The 14,344-nt window shown below is 44.5% G+C and overlaps 1 protein-coding gene across 1 annotated transcript in view; it reads left to right on the forward strand.

Moving 5' to 3' along the window:
* Window positions 1-1,652: 1,652 nt before the first annotated feature.
* Window positions 1,653-14,344, forward strand: part of LOC140914824 (prosaposin-like) — a 46,891-nt gene continuing 34,199 nt past the window's right edge. The window contains exon 1 of the mRNA XM_073353539.1: window positions 1,653-2,236. Within this exon, the coding sequence (XP_073209640.1) occupies window positions 2,176-2,236 (61 nt within the window). The 5' untranslated portion in view covers window positions 1,653-2,175. The remainder of the gene's footprint in view (window positions 2,237-14,344) is intronic.

Below are 14,344 nucleotides of genomic sequence, written 5' to 3' on the forward strand. Positions count from 1 at the left end.
AACATTTTTAGAAGGTCTCTCTCTACAAGTCTATATTTAGTAACTTTCCTATTGTATGTAAAGTAAACAAGGTTTTTAAATGGTTTAAGAAGCTGCATTTTAAAATTAAAATGCAGATCTTATCAGTTTAGTGCAGTGGTTCTTAACCTGGGGTGCATGCGCCCCCGGGGGGGTCTGAGATGCCCTTTCTGGGGGTGTGAGACATGCAAGTTCTTTTTTTTAAGAAGGTAAATCATCAAAAATGCAAATTGAGCATGGGCACATAGGTTTGATGAAACCAAAAAACCCCCACAAGTACAACGACTTTAACGATTACTGTAATATACAAAGCTTTAAGCTAATTGTAGGTTCTCTCACCCCTTATCAAAAATTACACTATTTTGAGAACTCCAGATAGTCAGTGGGCAGAGCGGGGTTGGGTGTAGTGTATAAAATTGCTCCCCATAGGAATGTGCTGCTGCCAGTCCTGATGCCCTGAGTGGCATGGTCAGGGGACAGGGAGCAGGGGTGATTGGATAGGCGTGGGAGTCCCAGGGGGCGGGTTGGGGGTGTGGATAGGGGTTGGGGCAGTTAAGACAGGGAGCAGGGGGGCTTGGATAGGGGAGGTGGGGTTCTGGGGCAGCAGATAGGGGTGGGGGGATCCCAGGAGGGGGAAGTCTGGAGACAAGGAGCAGCGGGGGTTGGATGAGTGGAGGGTTCTGAGAGGGGGCAGGTAGGGGGTGGTCAGGGGATGAGGTGGGGGGTGTGTGTGGGGGGGGCAGGGGGTTGAATGGGTCAGGGGTTATGAGCAGGGGGTAGGAAGTGGACCAGCTGTTTGGGGAGGCACAGCCTTCCCTACCCTGGTGTAGTGTGTTAAATTTCTCCCTGTAGACATGTGCTACTTAGTGCTGCCAGTCCTGGTGCTCTGCAAGTAGCTCATTCCTACGGGGGGGGGGATTTAATACACTACACCGGCAGACAGAGCCCCAGACTGGCGGCAGGCTGAGCAGCTCAGCCTGCTGCTGGTCTGGGGTTCTGTCCACCGGCTCCTGCCAGCCGGGGTCCCAGCCACCAGTCCCGTTCAACCGGCTGCTAGCCTGGGGTTCTGTTCATTCAGGCTAGTAGCAGGTTGAGCGGGGGCGGCGGCCGGCCCCCCGGCTGGCAGCAGTGTGCCAGTAAAAATCAGCAACACACATGCTGCAGGTTGCCAACCCGCTGGTATAAATCATGTTCTTGATCTCAAACTTTGAACCTATTCTCCAGGGACAAAAGTAGTGAGGAGTCCATATATGCTCCAGGATTCCAGGCACTGCAGTCGGCTGGCAGGAGTCCACTGTGTGACGTGGGCCAGTCAGCTCTTCCACACTGAGCAGGAGAAGCCTGTAGATTAGCAGGCTCAACCATTATTGCCAACACAGGTCCCCTCTCTGGGCTGGTGCACATTGTGTCACAGGACCCCAAAGCAACATTAAGGTGGTGCAATGCCATTGCTGTGGAGTGGGGGAGTCTGCTGGAGTTACAAGGCAATATCCATCTACAAGCTTGACTTGCATTTCAAATGACTTCCCTCTCTGTTCTCCACCCTTGCTGTCTCTTACCTGGATGTGTCCTGGTCAGAGGGATGCTCTTAGTCTCAAACATTTGAACTGGGTTTTCATAGGTGGAGGGGAGGGGGGAGGGGAAATGTCTTTAGTCATCTGGGAAGTAGCAAGTCAGCTGCCTCTAAGCATAACATTTCACCACCAAGAATCTGCTTGCTCTATACCCAACAACAAAAATAGTATGGAAAGTGACATATCAATATGAGGGGAGGCTTGTGTGCTGCTGTGTTCAGTATGAAATAGCCAGTTGGTTTTAGCCACCACTCCTCCACACCCCCTTGCAGGAACCAAGACAGGAGTAGGACCGTCTCCTTCCACCTGCTGTGGAACAGGCCATTGTGCTGAGCAGCATCAGGTTGTTCTTCAGGTCTCCTGGGGACGTGCTCAGTGCTTGCTCCTTCCTCAGCATAATTTTGGTAATTATTACAATGATGTACATGGCAATGGGTGTGGCGATGATCTTGTGGGTGTCAGCTCACTCCTCGCTGCCTGTCTCGGAGTTGCTCAGTGTTGGAGAGGCACAGCAGAGGGTAAAGCCCTGGAGAAGAGTTAGCTCTGATTCCAGCCACTGAAGGATTCTTAACCAAGAAACAGCATGGACCACATGTGGAAGGGCTGGGTGCTGCTAATCGCTCTCTACTTGGCTTCCTACCAAGGTAAGGTCAGGCTGGTTTTTCCTCTCCTTAAAAGAAAGCACCAAAACAACCTCCCCTCTTTTTGTATCTGCTGTTGTCAGCTCTTAGAAAAAGAGTGTTTGTGTCCCCCCGTCCCCCCCGCCAATAATGTGCTGAGATATTGAGGATGTGCAGTATTCTATAGCTTTTATTTGTGGGTTAACCCTTGCCCAGCTAGGAAGTGAGCACAGCACATTTGCCCTGCATTCTAGGGGAAGGATGTACTTGATTTGTTCCCATGCAGCAGAGCAGGGACAATTGCATCTGAGTTCATAGCAGACTTTCCCTGCAGTCTAGAGAGATGCTCGATTTGTACCTCATTCCTGAAGAGGTGGTGTGTACATAGTGTTTAGATGTCACTTCTGATAGATTCTGTGAGTGGGTAGAACACCATTCAGAGCTGCCTGTGCCTTGATCCATGAACGGTCTGCTCCCTAGTTTTTATTTAAAAAAACAAACAAAAGATGCTGAATGATCAGCTCTGAAGCTTTTCTGATCAGGTTCTGAATACTTGCATATAAGCTAATGCTGGTCATGGCGCCAAACTTCAGCGGGTCTTTGGGTGAGTTCTTGTTAGGGTTACTATCTCATGTAGCATCTCCAGAACTTCACTAGCTATAAAGAAATCTCACAACTGCAGCTTTGGATATTTGCTAGTCAAGTCATGCACTGAAAATTAAAGCTGTGACTTACCAGTAAATAGATTTGGACTATGAGAACCCCAAGTCCAGCATACCCCTTGTAATACTAGAAAACTGATTGATTGTGAGATGTTCAGATCAGATAAGTGTGATCCCTGTTGCAGCATTAGGGAGAGGCAAAGAAACACCAAATTCCCCAAGGGAAAATCACATGCAGTCCCAAAGCTGGCAATCGGTTTTACTCTGTGTAGGTAGAAATACTTGTTTAAAATGGAGATGAAAATCCTTTCCCAGCCCACCTCCAACTACCTTGTTTCTGCCTGTCAGTTTGCCTGGTATCTGGGGTGTGCTGTTTGGGCGTGGTGATCTGCCAAAACACTGACCTTTAGAGCAGGACAAGTGCCAAGAGCACCTCCCCCTGGTTTGAGGAACCAGGACTAAAAATATCCAAAGCAGAGTGAGAAGCAGCTCGCTGGGAAATTCAGGAAAGTTTGTCAGCAGCTAGCATGTCAGCACCTGCAAAGCCAACAGCCAGAGCTAGAGTGCTTTTCAACCTCCTGTGCTAGTCTGGCCAGTGAGGTGATGCAAGGCGGCAGGATGTGTAACGCACAACTATGCAGGATATGCCGAATCAGGAAGTGAGTTAAGCTAAACCAAATTAAGTCCATTCTAATTCTGAATGAGAGGATCTACACAGGTGTTTAATTCAGTTTAACTAATCCACTTTAAAATCACTCATTTTAGTTAGTTTTTGATTTTTTTGGTTGTCCATGTGTAGATGAGTTCCATAAGTTCACACAGGAAGATATTGCACAATAGCTATTGCACTTTGAATTTACACCCTATCTTACTCAAGAATTGTGTGTGTGGACAAGACTTAGTTGGCACCTTTACAAACTCATAGGTAGACTAAGTTATCTGCATGTGCAGCTCTTTCTGAGTGCCGACATAAAGAAGACTGGGGAGCTAGGCACTTGGTGCAGTGCAAATGCCAGACATGGAATTAAGGAAAGGGGGAGGTGTTTGATTCCCCTGGAACTCCTTGTGGATTTATCTGTGCTCTTGAGATCCCACCTCCGTATACTGGGTAAATGCCAGACTATGAGATAGTGGTAGGTCAAACAAGGTATTGGGTATACCTTATGTTTGGGACCTGGTGTCTCTGTTAAATCCTAAGCATCAGGTCCGTAACCCAAAGAAATCTGAGCTCACAGGTTTATTCAGTACTGTAGGGATTGGCACTTATCTGCCATTTAAGGTAAGATAGATAAAACCTTGAGTTCTCTGTAGTTTGAGGTCTGATAGCCTGATCAGCTGCGTCCTCCCACCTAGCTCTTGTAGCAGGGAGTCAGGCTTATTCCTGTTAAGTGAGAGAACCTAAACCTCCCATCTTTGCCCCCAACATCACCCCCATATGGGGCTATTTTGGGATCATTTTTACAACATGTAGCTGGGATAATGGGAAGCATGGCTCAAGGTGCACGGATTGATTTGGGATGGGTGTCTGTGGAGGGAGTTTATACAGAGCTATCTGTGGGGTGTGATCTGATTATCCATAGGCATAGATTCTAAGGCCAGAGGGAACCACTGTGATCATCTAGTCTGACCTCCTGTGTGACACAGCCCATAGGACTCTTCCCCCGCATTGGCTGGGGGAGAGGGACAGAGATACCATCACTAGTTGCTGGGCAGAGTCAGCCACGGAGGCAGCATCACTTTTTTCCACAATGAATATAAATGAGTCAAAATACCGAACACAACTATCTGATGCCCGCCTCGCTGCAATCCTGAAGGTTTCAACTGCTCAGTCACTGAGGCCAAACATCAACAACCTGACAGAACCGAAGCATTGCTAGGGGCCAGGCAAACACTGAAAACTCTCTGGCAGGTGAAAAATGTGTGTAAAGTTGTATGACCATTTTATTTCTTAGACTTTATAAACCTTTTCTTTTCTGAACACCATCTTCAGTGACATTATTGGCCCACGGGGAGGATTTGAGGACTGGTACTGGCCCTAACATAAACTGAGTTTGAGACCCCCCAGTTTAGACTGTAAGCCACCCCTGGAACATCTCTTGGAAAAGCTAAATAGATTGAGGCTGAAGGTTCGTTTTGAGATTAGCTGAAGATTCCGACCTGCATAAACCACACCACCACTTACACGAGATTGCATCATACATGCCCACGATTTTGCAAGCTGAACAGACGCGTCCTTGCCTCAGGAACCTAGTATTATTTAGTCAAATACAACACCAAACACAAGATCAAAAGAGCAGCGTTAAGAGCAGTGTTGAGACCTCACTAATCAAAACTGCTCTCAAAGCACAATTGTATGGGTTGATGTAACTGCAGTGTTGTTCTAGGCACCCACGGTGCATGGCGGAAGCGTAGACTCAGGTCAGGTCTGCACTACAGACTTCTGCCAGCATAGGTATGTGGGTCAGGGGTACGAAGAGGTGTGCTCCCCAACCGTCATAGTGTGCGGGCAGATGTCCCTAGTGTAGATGCAGGTATACTAGCAAAACTGCACCTTTCCCAATGTAGCTTACTCTGCTCGTGAGCTGAGGTTTTGCTAGACCAGTACAAAGCATAGCTTTGCTGGCCTTGCCATGCCCACACTAGGAACGCTTTGCTGGTATGGACTACTGGCATTCCTACCCTGGTAAAGCAGTCCTGGTGCGGACACAGCCTTAGTCATGTCTGAATGCGGCTCTGAGCGTCTGTCTTATTCAGGGAGCTGAATTTTGCCCTCACTGCTTTGACTGAAGAAAAAAGCTTTGGCTTTTGTCATCCCTCTGAAATGCTTTATTTCGGATCCCTTAGTTTGAGGGTGGTTGTGGATTGTATTAGTCACCTTCTCAAATCTTTCATGGCAAATACCTTTTTTTGGAAGGGCCAGATCCTTGGCTGATGTAAATTGACACAGCTCCATTGATTTACTGACAACAAAATGCAGACTCGCTGCTAGGACTGATGCAGGATTGTAAAACTACTTTGGCTACCAAATGCTAAGGGCTTGTCTAAGTGACTCTAGAAAGCTACACTGCTTTAACTATTAATGTGGATGCAATTTATGCCTGCAGCAGGAGTGGCCGGAAGCTCCCTAAAAGTGGGGGTGTCAATGGTGCCTGAATTGTGGCCCTGCCCTTGTCGTGCCGCCTCTTCCCCCCTCCTTCCCTCCCGGCCCAAGACCCCACCCTCCACTTCCTCCTCTCCGCCCCCTCCCTCCTGTCACTCATCTTTATGGCCCGTAAAAAGTTAGGGCCATGCCACCCTTCGCCCCTCCCCACCCTCCTGATCCCATTCCGGTGCCCCTGGCCAGCATAAAGGTTCTAATACTGGTATAGCTGGTCCCATGTGAGAATAAGCTACACTAGTATGTCGTCTTCATACTGATCTAACTGCGTCCGCACTAGGACTTGTACCAATATAACTATTTTTGGTTTTAAAAAAATTTTACTGGTGTGATTTTTTTTATTTGTTACAGGGCAAGTCTTTCAAGTGCAGACCAGGCCTAAGTGTCATAGGTATGGTGGGAGGGGAGGAAAAAAGTACTGATGAACCCAGACTGGCGGGAGGACGATGTGTTTCGGGGGGGGGGGGGAGGGGGACAATACAAATTCCTGGTGGCAGAGCATGTTCTCCCCAATAACGTTGCTGATGGATCATGTAGCCTGACAAACTGGGCTGTGCTCTGTTGTTGGTGTAAGACCAATTTGTCCATGTTGGCTAATACTGAGGAAGCAGGGTGTTGCTTAAGGCATCCCACTCAAATGCACAATAATATCAGAGTAGGGGTATGCTCAATTTATTTGAAGTAGGGTAGGGAGGCTTGGTTTGCTCACCAATCACATGATTAAATCTGTAATAGCACACACCCAGTTGCTATTAACTACAGTTTCCACTGGATAAAATAAATTACCAGGTTGTTCATGGTGTTTGTCTCCATTGAAGAGACAGTGGTTAAGGCTACAGTGATTGCCTATCTCCAACAGGCAAGGAGGTGCCATGGGCCTGACTTTCAGAATTACTGAGTACCTACGACTCCACTGGACGTGAATGGCAGCCATGAATAGCTGGCAAATCTGAAAGTCAGTGCCCAGAAATCTGGGAATGACTAAGGAGGTTGGCTGTCTTCCTAAATCCTCCTTGGCATGTAGTGTTAAATACCAGGGGGCTATGTTGTGAGGACAGTTAAACAAAGGAACAAACTGCCAGTGGAGACTAGAATCTCCACTATTAGAGGAAAGTTAGGCTTATGCTAGGCACCATGTATTAGGCCTGGTTAGGATAGGAACAGTGTATTAGATCTCCCCACAGTACATGGGGAGGAATACAATGATATGCTTGAAGTTTCTTCCAACCCAAACGATTCTGAGTGGGGGCAAGGGGAAGGAATGACTTCAAATTTTCTTCAGAGGAGTTTGGACCAATGGCCTAGTTAGTACTTGCTACTTCCTCATTTTGACTACAGACCATTGGCTTTATAACAAATCTATAGACAAGGCTTGGAAAATCCATTCACGAGTGGGAACTTTCCCTGGTGAGTGCAGGCCCTGAACTGAGGAATTGAAATTTCATTTAAAAAAAAAAAGGCTTCTAGGCTTTATGGCTGCAAAGAGAACCTTCCCAATGGGAACTTCAGCATTATTTGTACTGGGGCCGCTAGGCAGCAGGGCCTCCTTGTGCTAGGTGCTATGCACCTAAATAATGGAAAAAATGGTTCCTGACCCCAAGAGCCGTATCTCTTGTTTGTGTGTAATAAAGTTACACGGAGAGACAACAGGTGGATATGATAAAACAGGGAGCACACAGGAACAGGGAGAGGGTTATGAGTAGCGTTCTAAGCAGTGGACTCAGCACGCTTAGCTGCGTAACTGAGGCTATACTCTCTTCCGGTGCTAGACCTAGTCATAGGCAAGGGAGTCCCAACAAATAGAGGCGAGGGATAGAGCACTGGAGATTCCCCTCTGATAGCAGAAGGGGTAGAGTAGCAGAGACCTGTGAACTGCCAGGGGGCTCTAGGTAAGGAAGTAAGAGTAAAGGGTGTGCGAGAGAGAGATCAGTCCTTCCTTCCTGGCAGCTTGGAAGAGAAGGGAAATCAAATGTGTCACTCCCCAACAAGAGGCTGATGTGCTAGATGTTAGCTCTTTAGCAGGTGTCAGGATCATTACCCAGGCAGGAGGGTGGATTAATTTGAATCAAAGCAATTTAAATCAGCAAGCAGGAAACATTGATTAAAATCAGCAGTTGTAATGGTGTTTTGAATTCATACATTCTCATTTTCCTAAAGAAAGGTTGTTGATTCTTATTGTTGATTTGCAACTAAATATAATCTTTACACTAAATGTGGTGCTGCTTTTTAACCATGAGGATACACCATAGCTATATGCATTTACTTAAGCAATTATATAGTTTAACCTAATTTTTTGTTTTCTCTTATGTGGAAAAAATGGTGAATGAGATTTCTTATTTACTAGATTATTAATTTTTACTTGCAATTTCTGTCAAGCTCTATTTGGGTAGAAATTTAAATTGTTAAAATGCACAAAACCAGCGTTTTAATTTTTTATTAAAATGATCTTAAATGTGCTGGATACATAAGAAAAAAGTTTATCAAATAGTTCCCCAAAACCGGTTCAGCATTTAAAATTAACATTTACTAGACAAAAGGAATATTATCTGTAGTTAGTGAATTGAACTGATTATTTCTGGTCACTGTCCTTCAAGATTTTAGAACGAGCAGATCTCATCCTCCTTACCTAGTTTTTATTCCTAGACTGGAAGAGGAAAACAAGCTTTGCAGCTTTTTCAGCTCCCAGTTGGGGTCTTATCATTGAACCAAGTAGTCACTGAACTACTTAAATAAACTCAAACGAAGGAAATATTCTCTCTGCACCTACAGAAGAGGCTACTGCTGTCCAAAGCTTGGTTAGCACTTCAACAAACTCTGATTCCAGGAGCTTAGCCAGTGACTTCCGCCAGTTCAGTGATCTGACTAGCTTTAAAACTTGATGCCAAACGTTCTTCTCAGTATTAGTTTTTGCGTTTAAGTGATTTTAATGGATTGTAGTAAGTTTAGGCTTTAACACAGGTTGTCATTTTGAATTTAATTTTAAATATTTTTATTTTTTAAAAGTTTGGATTTTTTATTTAAATGGGTTTTATTTAAATTAAACAATTTTGTTTTTTTAAATCATAGATTTTTATCCACCCTGCCTGGCAGGAATCCCAGCACCCTCATCCTTCCAGCAGCTGGAAGTGAGTTGAGGGGCAGGTTTCTCATCAAGGAAATGGCCCTGAATTTCTATGGCCTCGCCATAGGCTAGTATGTGATAGCTTGTTGCCAGGACAAGGCTTTGAAACTAGAACAAAAGCATCCATTTTAGAATGAGACTTGTATAGCTTCCCTACGTGTAAGAAGCAATACGTCCTTCCCTGTAATGTAGCAACACTGACAATTGCTTTATTGAGAGAGTGGGTGTACAGTATGAAATTTAAAGCCAAGGCTTCAAAAAAGGTATGACACCTACAAAACTGAGGGGTAACCCTGCTGAGGCCAAGGTAAAAGATGAGGAAAAGGCCCCATTAGTAATGCTGTGGTGAGAATCCCATCTCCACTATCTTCTCCATCTGCTGGAAGGTGAGGATACTGGCATTCCAGCAATGGTGCTGTCCTTATCCCCAGATCAGATTCAATCTTTCATATCCATCTCTGGCTACTAGATATCTGATCGAAGTAAGACTTCACCCTGCCTACTGTAAGGGACAAGGGGCTTTTAGTTCAGCAGCTACTCAGATCAACCTTGCTTTAGAGTCCATATGAGGTTGTATTTTTTGTGTGGATTCTGTATTGCAAGGCCATATACTTTAAAAATCAGCCTGATCACATGTTACCACTGTTGAGCATGTTGAAATTTCATTGCCCCTTCACCACTCCCACCCATAATCAGTAAGAGTTTGCATGATTCGGGGCAACCAAAATCAAGGCAGAAGAGTTCTAATACATGAAATGCATATATTAAAGGTTTGCAAAATCAATCAAAATGATACATATTTGAATAGGGGTATATGAGGAGGGGGGGGTTGGGGTACAGCATGGACCTCAATTTTCATTTGATAGTGACCACTATTTTTAATGTGAAATAATTCAACAAATCATAAGTATATGTATTCAACAAAGATATAATTTTGAACAAAATGCTTCATTCTGGAATCATTATAAATGATTACTAGTGTTTTTTTTTTCCCATTCAAACTCAGTTGAGTGTCTTACTATATGAGTAGTACAGGTTACTGCTTGTCATTGCTGTTTTCATCTGCAAAGGCTACAGCTGATTTTTGTCATGTCATTGCAACACAACACACCTTAGCATGCACACAATATGGTACATGGCAGTTTGGCACTCTTACATTCACAGCTCACAGATTTACAAGGTGCATTGCAAGAGCACTTGATTAACTTCCAAATATCTGGAGGAGCAAGTATGACATTGTCTGGTAAATTTTTTGGAAAGGGAGACTTGGAACAGTCATTGTATATCGATTCATACTGCAGTTGATCGACTGGGGGTGTGTCTGGATCCAAAGCACTTTTTCCACACACGCATCTGAAGATGTGCTCATTTTACATCTGCTAGAAGTGCTTCAGCTGGTGGTGGTAAGAACTGACCTTTGGTGTTGATGTGGCCCCTTTGCCATTTTTTGCTGGCTATGATTTCTGCTGTGCTTCTGACTTGGTGGAACAATTTTTAGTTGTTCGTCAATGCAGCCATGAATTTGGTTGCCTTTTCAGTGACATCAGGCATTGCTGCGTTGATGTCACCTGGCAGAGAGAGGCAGTTTCCAGCTAACAGAATCTTCAACACTGTGTCTTTGCGGAGGCCAAAATAGGCTACTGTATCCCAGCCTGAGAGTCCAGGGGCAGCTAACGGTCCTGGTACATGGTTCCTGTGCTGCTCTGCAGCAGCATGATGTCTATTACAATTCTCTCTCTCTCACTGAGGGTTCTATAATCGCTAAAGATGTTAAACCGTGTTCAAGGTAATGGTGCAAGAGTAAGACGAATGTCAGTGTTGTCTGATAATACTGATACTCCGACCGGTTTCTATTTTGCAACCATCACCATTTACTGTACAAGGATGTTGGCTTGCTCATGCGAGGTGGCCATATCTTTTGATCGCCACATCTCTCAGGTTTATTTCAGCTGGGGTGTTGTCTGTGTGTGGTCAGTGCATTAGTGTCTGTTGATAGGGAAACTTCTTGCCTTGAATGAGTGCTGGACAAATGACATCAATCGACTTTCTTTTCAGTAACTGTCAAGACAATTTTATACAGAGGCAGCTGTGTACATATCTTCAACTGATGCACTCTGCTTGCCATTGTAGCTCTGCTAGACATTGTGGCACTCTTTGTGCTAAAGTCTTTGTACCCGTCCGACGAGGAATACATCACGTGCTGCTAACTTGTGTTCCGTGTAGACTCTGAAATTGGTCACAAAGTCCTTGATATCATTTGTTGGCTAGCGTACTACCCAAAGAACTGTGGAACCATCAATGACTGTGCAGATGACTTTCTGTGAAGTATTTCGAGTTGATACCTCTGTCTGTAGCTGTTGCCTTGGCAATCCGCATGTCACCAGAGTCAGTGAACACTGTGGCTGGTACAAGAGCCAACGTGTGGCAAAATATTTTTGATGTCAACTTATCAGACTACCAGTATTCTTGATGTCAACCAAAATATTCTTGATGTCAAGAGGCAGTGCTGTAGGAAGATGAAGTCAGAAATGACAGAACGCCATTGCTTGTTTGGTGGAACGGGACTCTTCTTGTCCCTGTCTTTTGAGGTGTGTCTCTACTTTTAAGGGAGATGTCAGTAGACCCGTTTTCTGTGACCTCATATTGTGAGAGTGCTCTCTTTCTGCATCAAGTCATGCTTGGAGTTGCTCACATATACCATCACCAAAGTCCTTACATTTGATGATTGTCTGTCTTCTCACCGTACTGGTGTCAGTCATGTTTTGTGGATCAGGCTGGCAGTTGAAAATCCATTTGGAAAACCACTCTTCTATGTTTCGGAAAAAAAATCAATCACAAGATTTGAAAGCGCATCTCAGTACACACTAGATCATATTTTTGTAAAAATATATCACAAACAGATTCAACATGCCCGTATTATGCTAATCAAATTCTTGTCAAAGATAAACCAAACACACATACCAAGTGAGGCGTAAACAAGCTGCAAACTGCAAGCAGGTAGTGATAGCTGGCATGGAAAGTAAGCAATGAGAAGCATAAAAAGAAAATAAAAGGTAAAAACACTGTTGTCCATGTATGTGGTTTATAATCTGTTACTGTCTATAATTGTCCAATATTTGAAAATTAATTCTCATGAGTGAATATGTAAGAATTTGTCATAAGCATGCTCTGAGAGTATAAGAAAAATATACCGTGTGTCTTGGTTTGGGAGAGGTGGGAGGGGAAGATGAGAGGGGGTACTAGCGGGGTATACTGCTAATACAAACCTAACATATATATACTTCCTAGCTAGTTATGTTCCCTAACAAAATATTAGCATAAAGCTTTCATTAAAATATAATTGAAATGCAATGAAATTGCTTTCACTGTCACTTCACTTAAAAATCTGAATGGGGTTGGTAATTGGCACATATTTCAAAATGTTCAGCAGTAACAAGGTGTCGTCGGGCAGTTTCTCTGAATTTATGGTCTTGACATTAAGAATCTACAAAGAAAATTCTGTGAACGCTAAAACAAGATATTGTTGAAAACTTGCATTTGGCCATTGGACTATTTCTCTCTCTGTTCTCATTGCCTCCCCCACCCTGAGGTTTCGGTTACTCCCCAGCCTCCATATTTTGGATCCTGCTCCACAGCGAAGTTTCCCCAGTGTGTCTGCTATGTAGCTCAGAGCCTTCCCCTGGGCACTAGATTGACAAGGATCATGTCCGTATCCGTCGTGAGCCATCTTTCAGCCTCTTGCAGAATATTAACGAGAACTGGTCAAAGTTTTTTTTGCACAGGATTTTCGTAGAAACCTGCCTTTTCCAATACAACTCTTTGTGGGGAAAATTGCCAAGACTAGTGAAATGTGTTTTGGGAATTCTTCTATCATTTTTACTGCATTCATGCTCAATTTTTTGTTTACCAACAGCTGCATTTTCTCACAAAAATTGAGCTTCCAAGTAAAAGAGAAATTTTAAACAAATCAATCTCGGAAAATTTCATGGAAAATGGGTCCATTCCATAGCCTGTGAAATTGGAGCGTGTTGTTTCTAAAACTTTTGCGGAAAGGTTGTTCTGTATTTTGACTAGCTCTAACATTAACCTGTGTCTTTAACAAATGGAATGGAAGTAACCGCCCCTTCCTGCAGACACTTCCTACTAAGTTTACTCAGGGTTGCCCCCATGAGTAAGGCATTTCCAGGTCTAGGACCTCTGACAGGTAGGAAGCATAACAATCAGAGCAGCGTTTGAAGCATGAAGCCCTAAACCATTAGAAGCCATAGAACATACATAGTATGGGTGAAATAATAGCCCCTTTAAAGTCCATTGGAGTTCAATCACTGACCTCAGTGGAATCAGAATACCACCCTACAGATCTTAAAAATGACTCACTCCCACAAAGGCAGACATGGATGCTCCATAGAAGTGTAACAAAAGCATGATCTAAGGCCAGATTCTGGCTGCTACTCTGCTAATGCAAAGATAGCTGGAAAAGTGCCCTAGGAGGGCAGGTTGAGGATTCCCCTGGTGTGCGGGAATCCCAGCTGCTATAAAGCCACCCCTCAGCTTCCTCCTGACCCCAACCGAAAGCAAAGGGGATGTGCCTGGAGAGTGCAGTGCTCTGGTGATACTCAGCTGGCTTAAGGGCCTGTAGAGTTGCTCTAAGTAACTCGGAGGCCAAACTGGTCCTGGTGACCAAGAGAGCACAAAGGTGGCTTAAACTGGCCTTTGCTCAACCCTCTTCCCCCAACTGTGGCTCTGACACGGCTAAGGGTCTGGCCCTCCATTTGTAAAAGTAACAGACCATTGGTACGAATACAGAGCTTGTTGTATTATCTGTTGTGGAACTGTCAAATGGCACAGGTACTTCCAAACAAAATACAAGATGAGAGCCAGAGGCTAGGGGTCTATGACCAGAGTGAGTGGGTGAGGTTCTGTGGCCTGTGATGTGCAGGAAGTCAGACTAGATGATCATGGTGGTCCATTCTGGCCTTAAAGTCTGAGCCTATGACCATAGGACTAGACCTGGATTACTGTCTCCATCCCAGCTAGAAACCTTGGCTGTTCTAGGCAAAATGAGCCCCACTAAGAATACACAGTGAGTAGGTGACTGAGTGCATTTTGAAAACATGGACTGCTTAGGTAACCCAGGGCAGACTTGTGATTAGGCTTTGAGGACAACTTGATCATGGGACAGATTGCAGCAC

The sequence above is a fragment of the Lepidochelys kempii genome, chromosome 7, assembly GCF_965140265.1.
Source record: "Lepidochelys kempii isolate rLepKem1 chromosome 7, rLepKem1.hap2, whole genome shotgun sequence".
Classification (NCBI taxonomy): Eukaryota; Metazoa; Chordata; order Testudines; family Cheloniidae; genus Lepidochelys; species Lepidochelys kempii.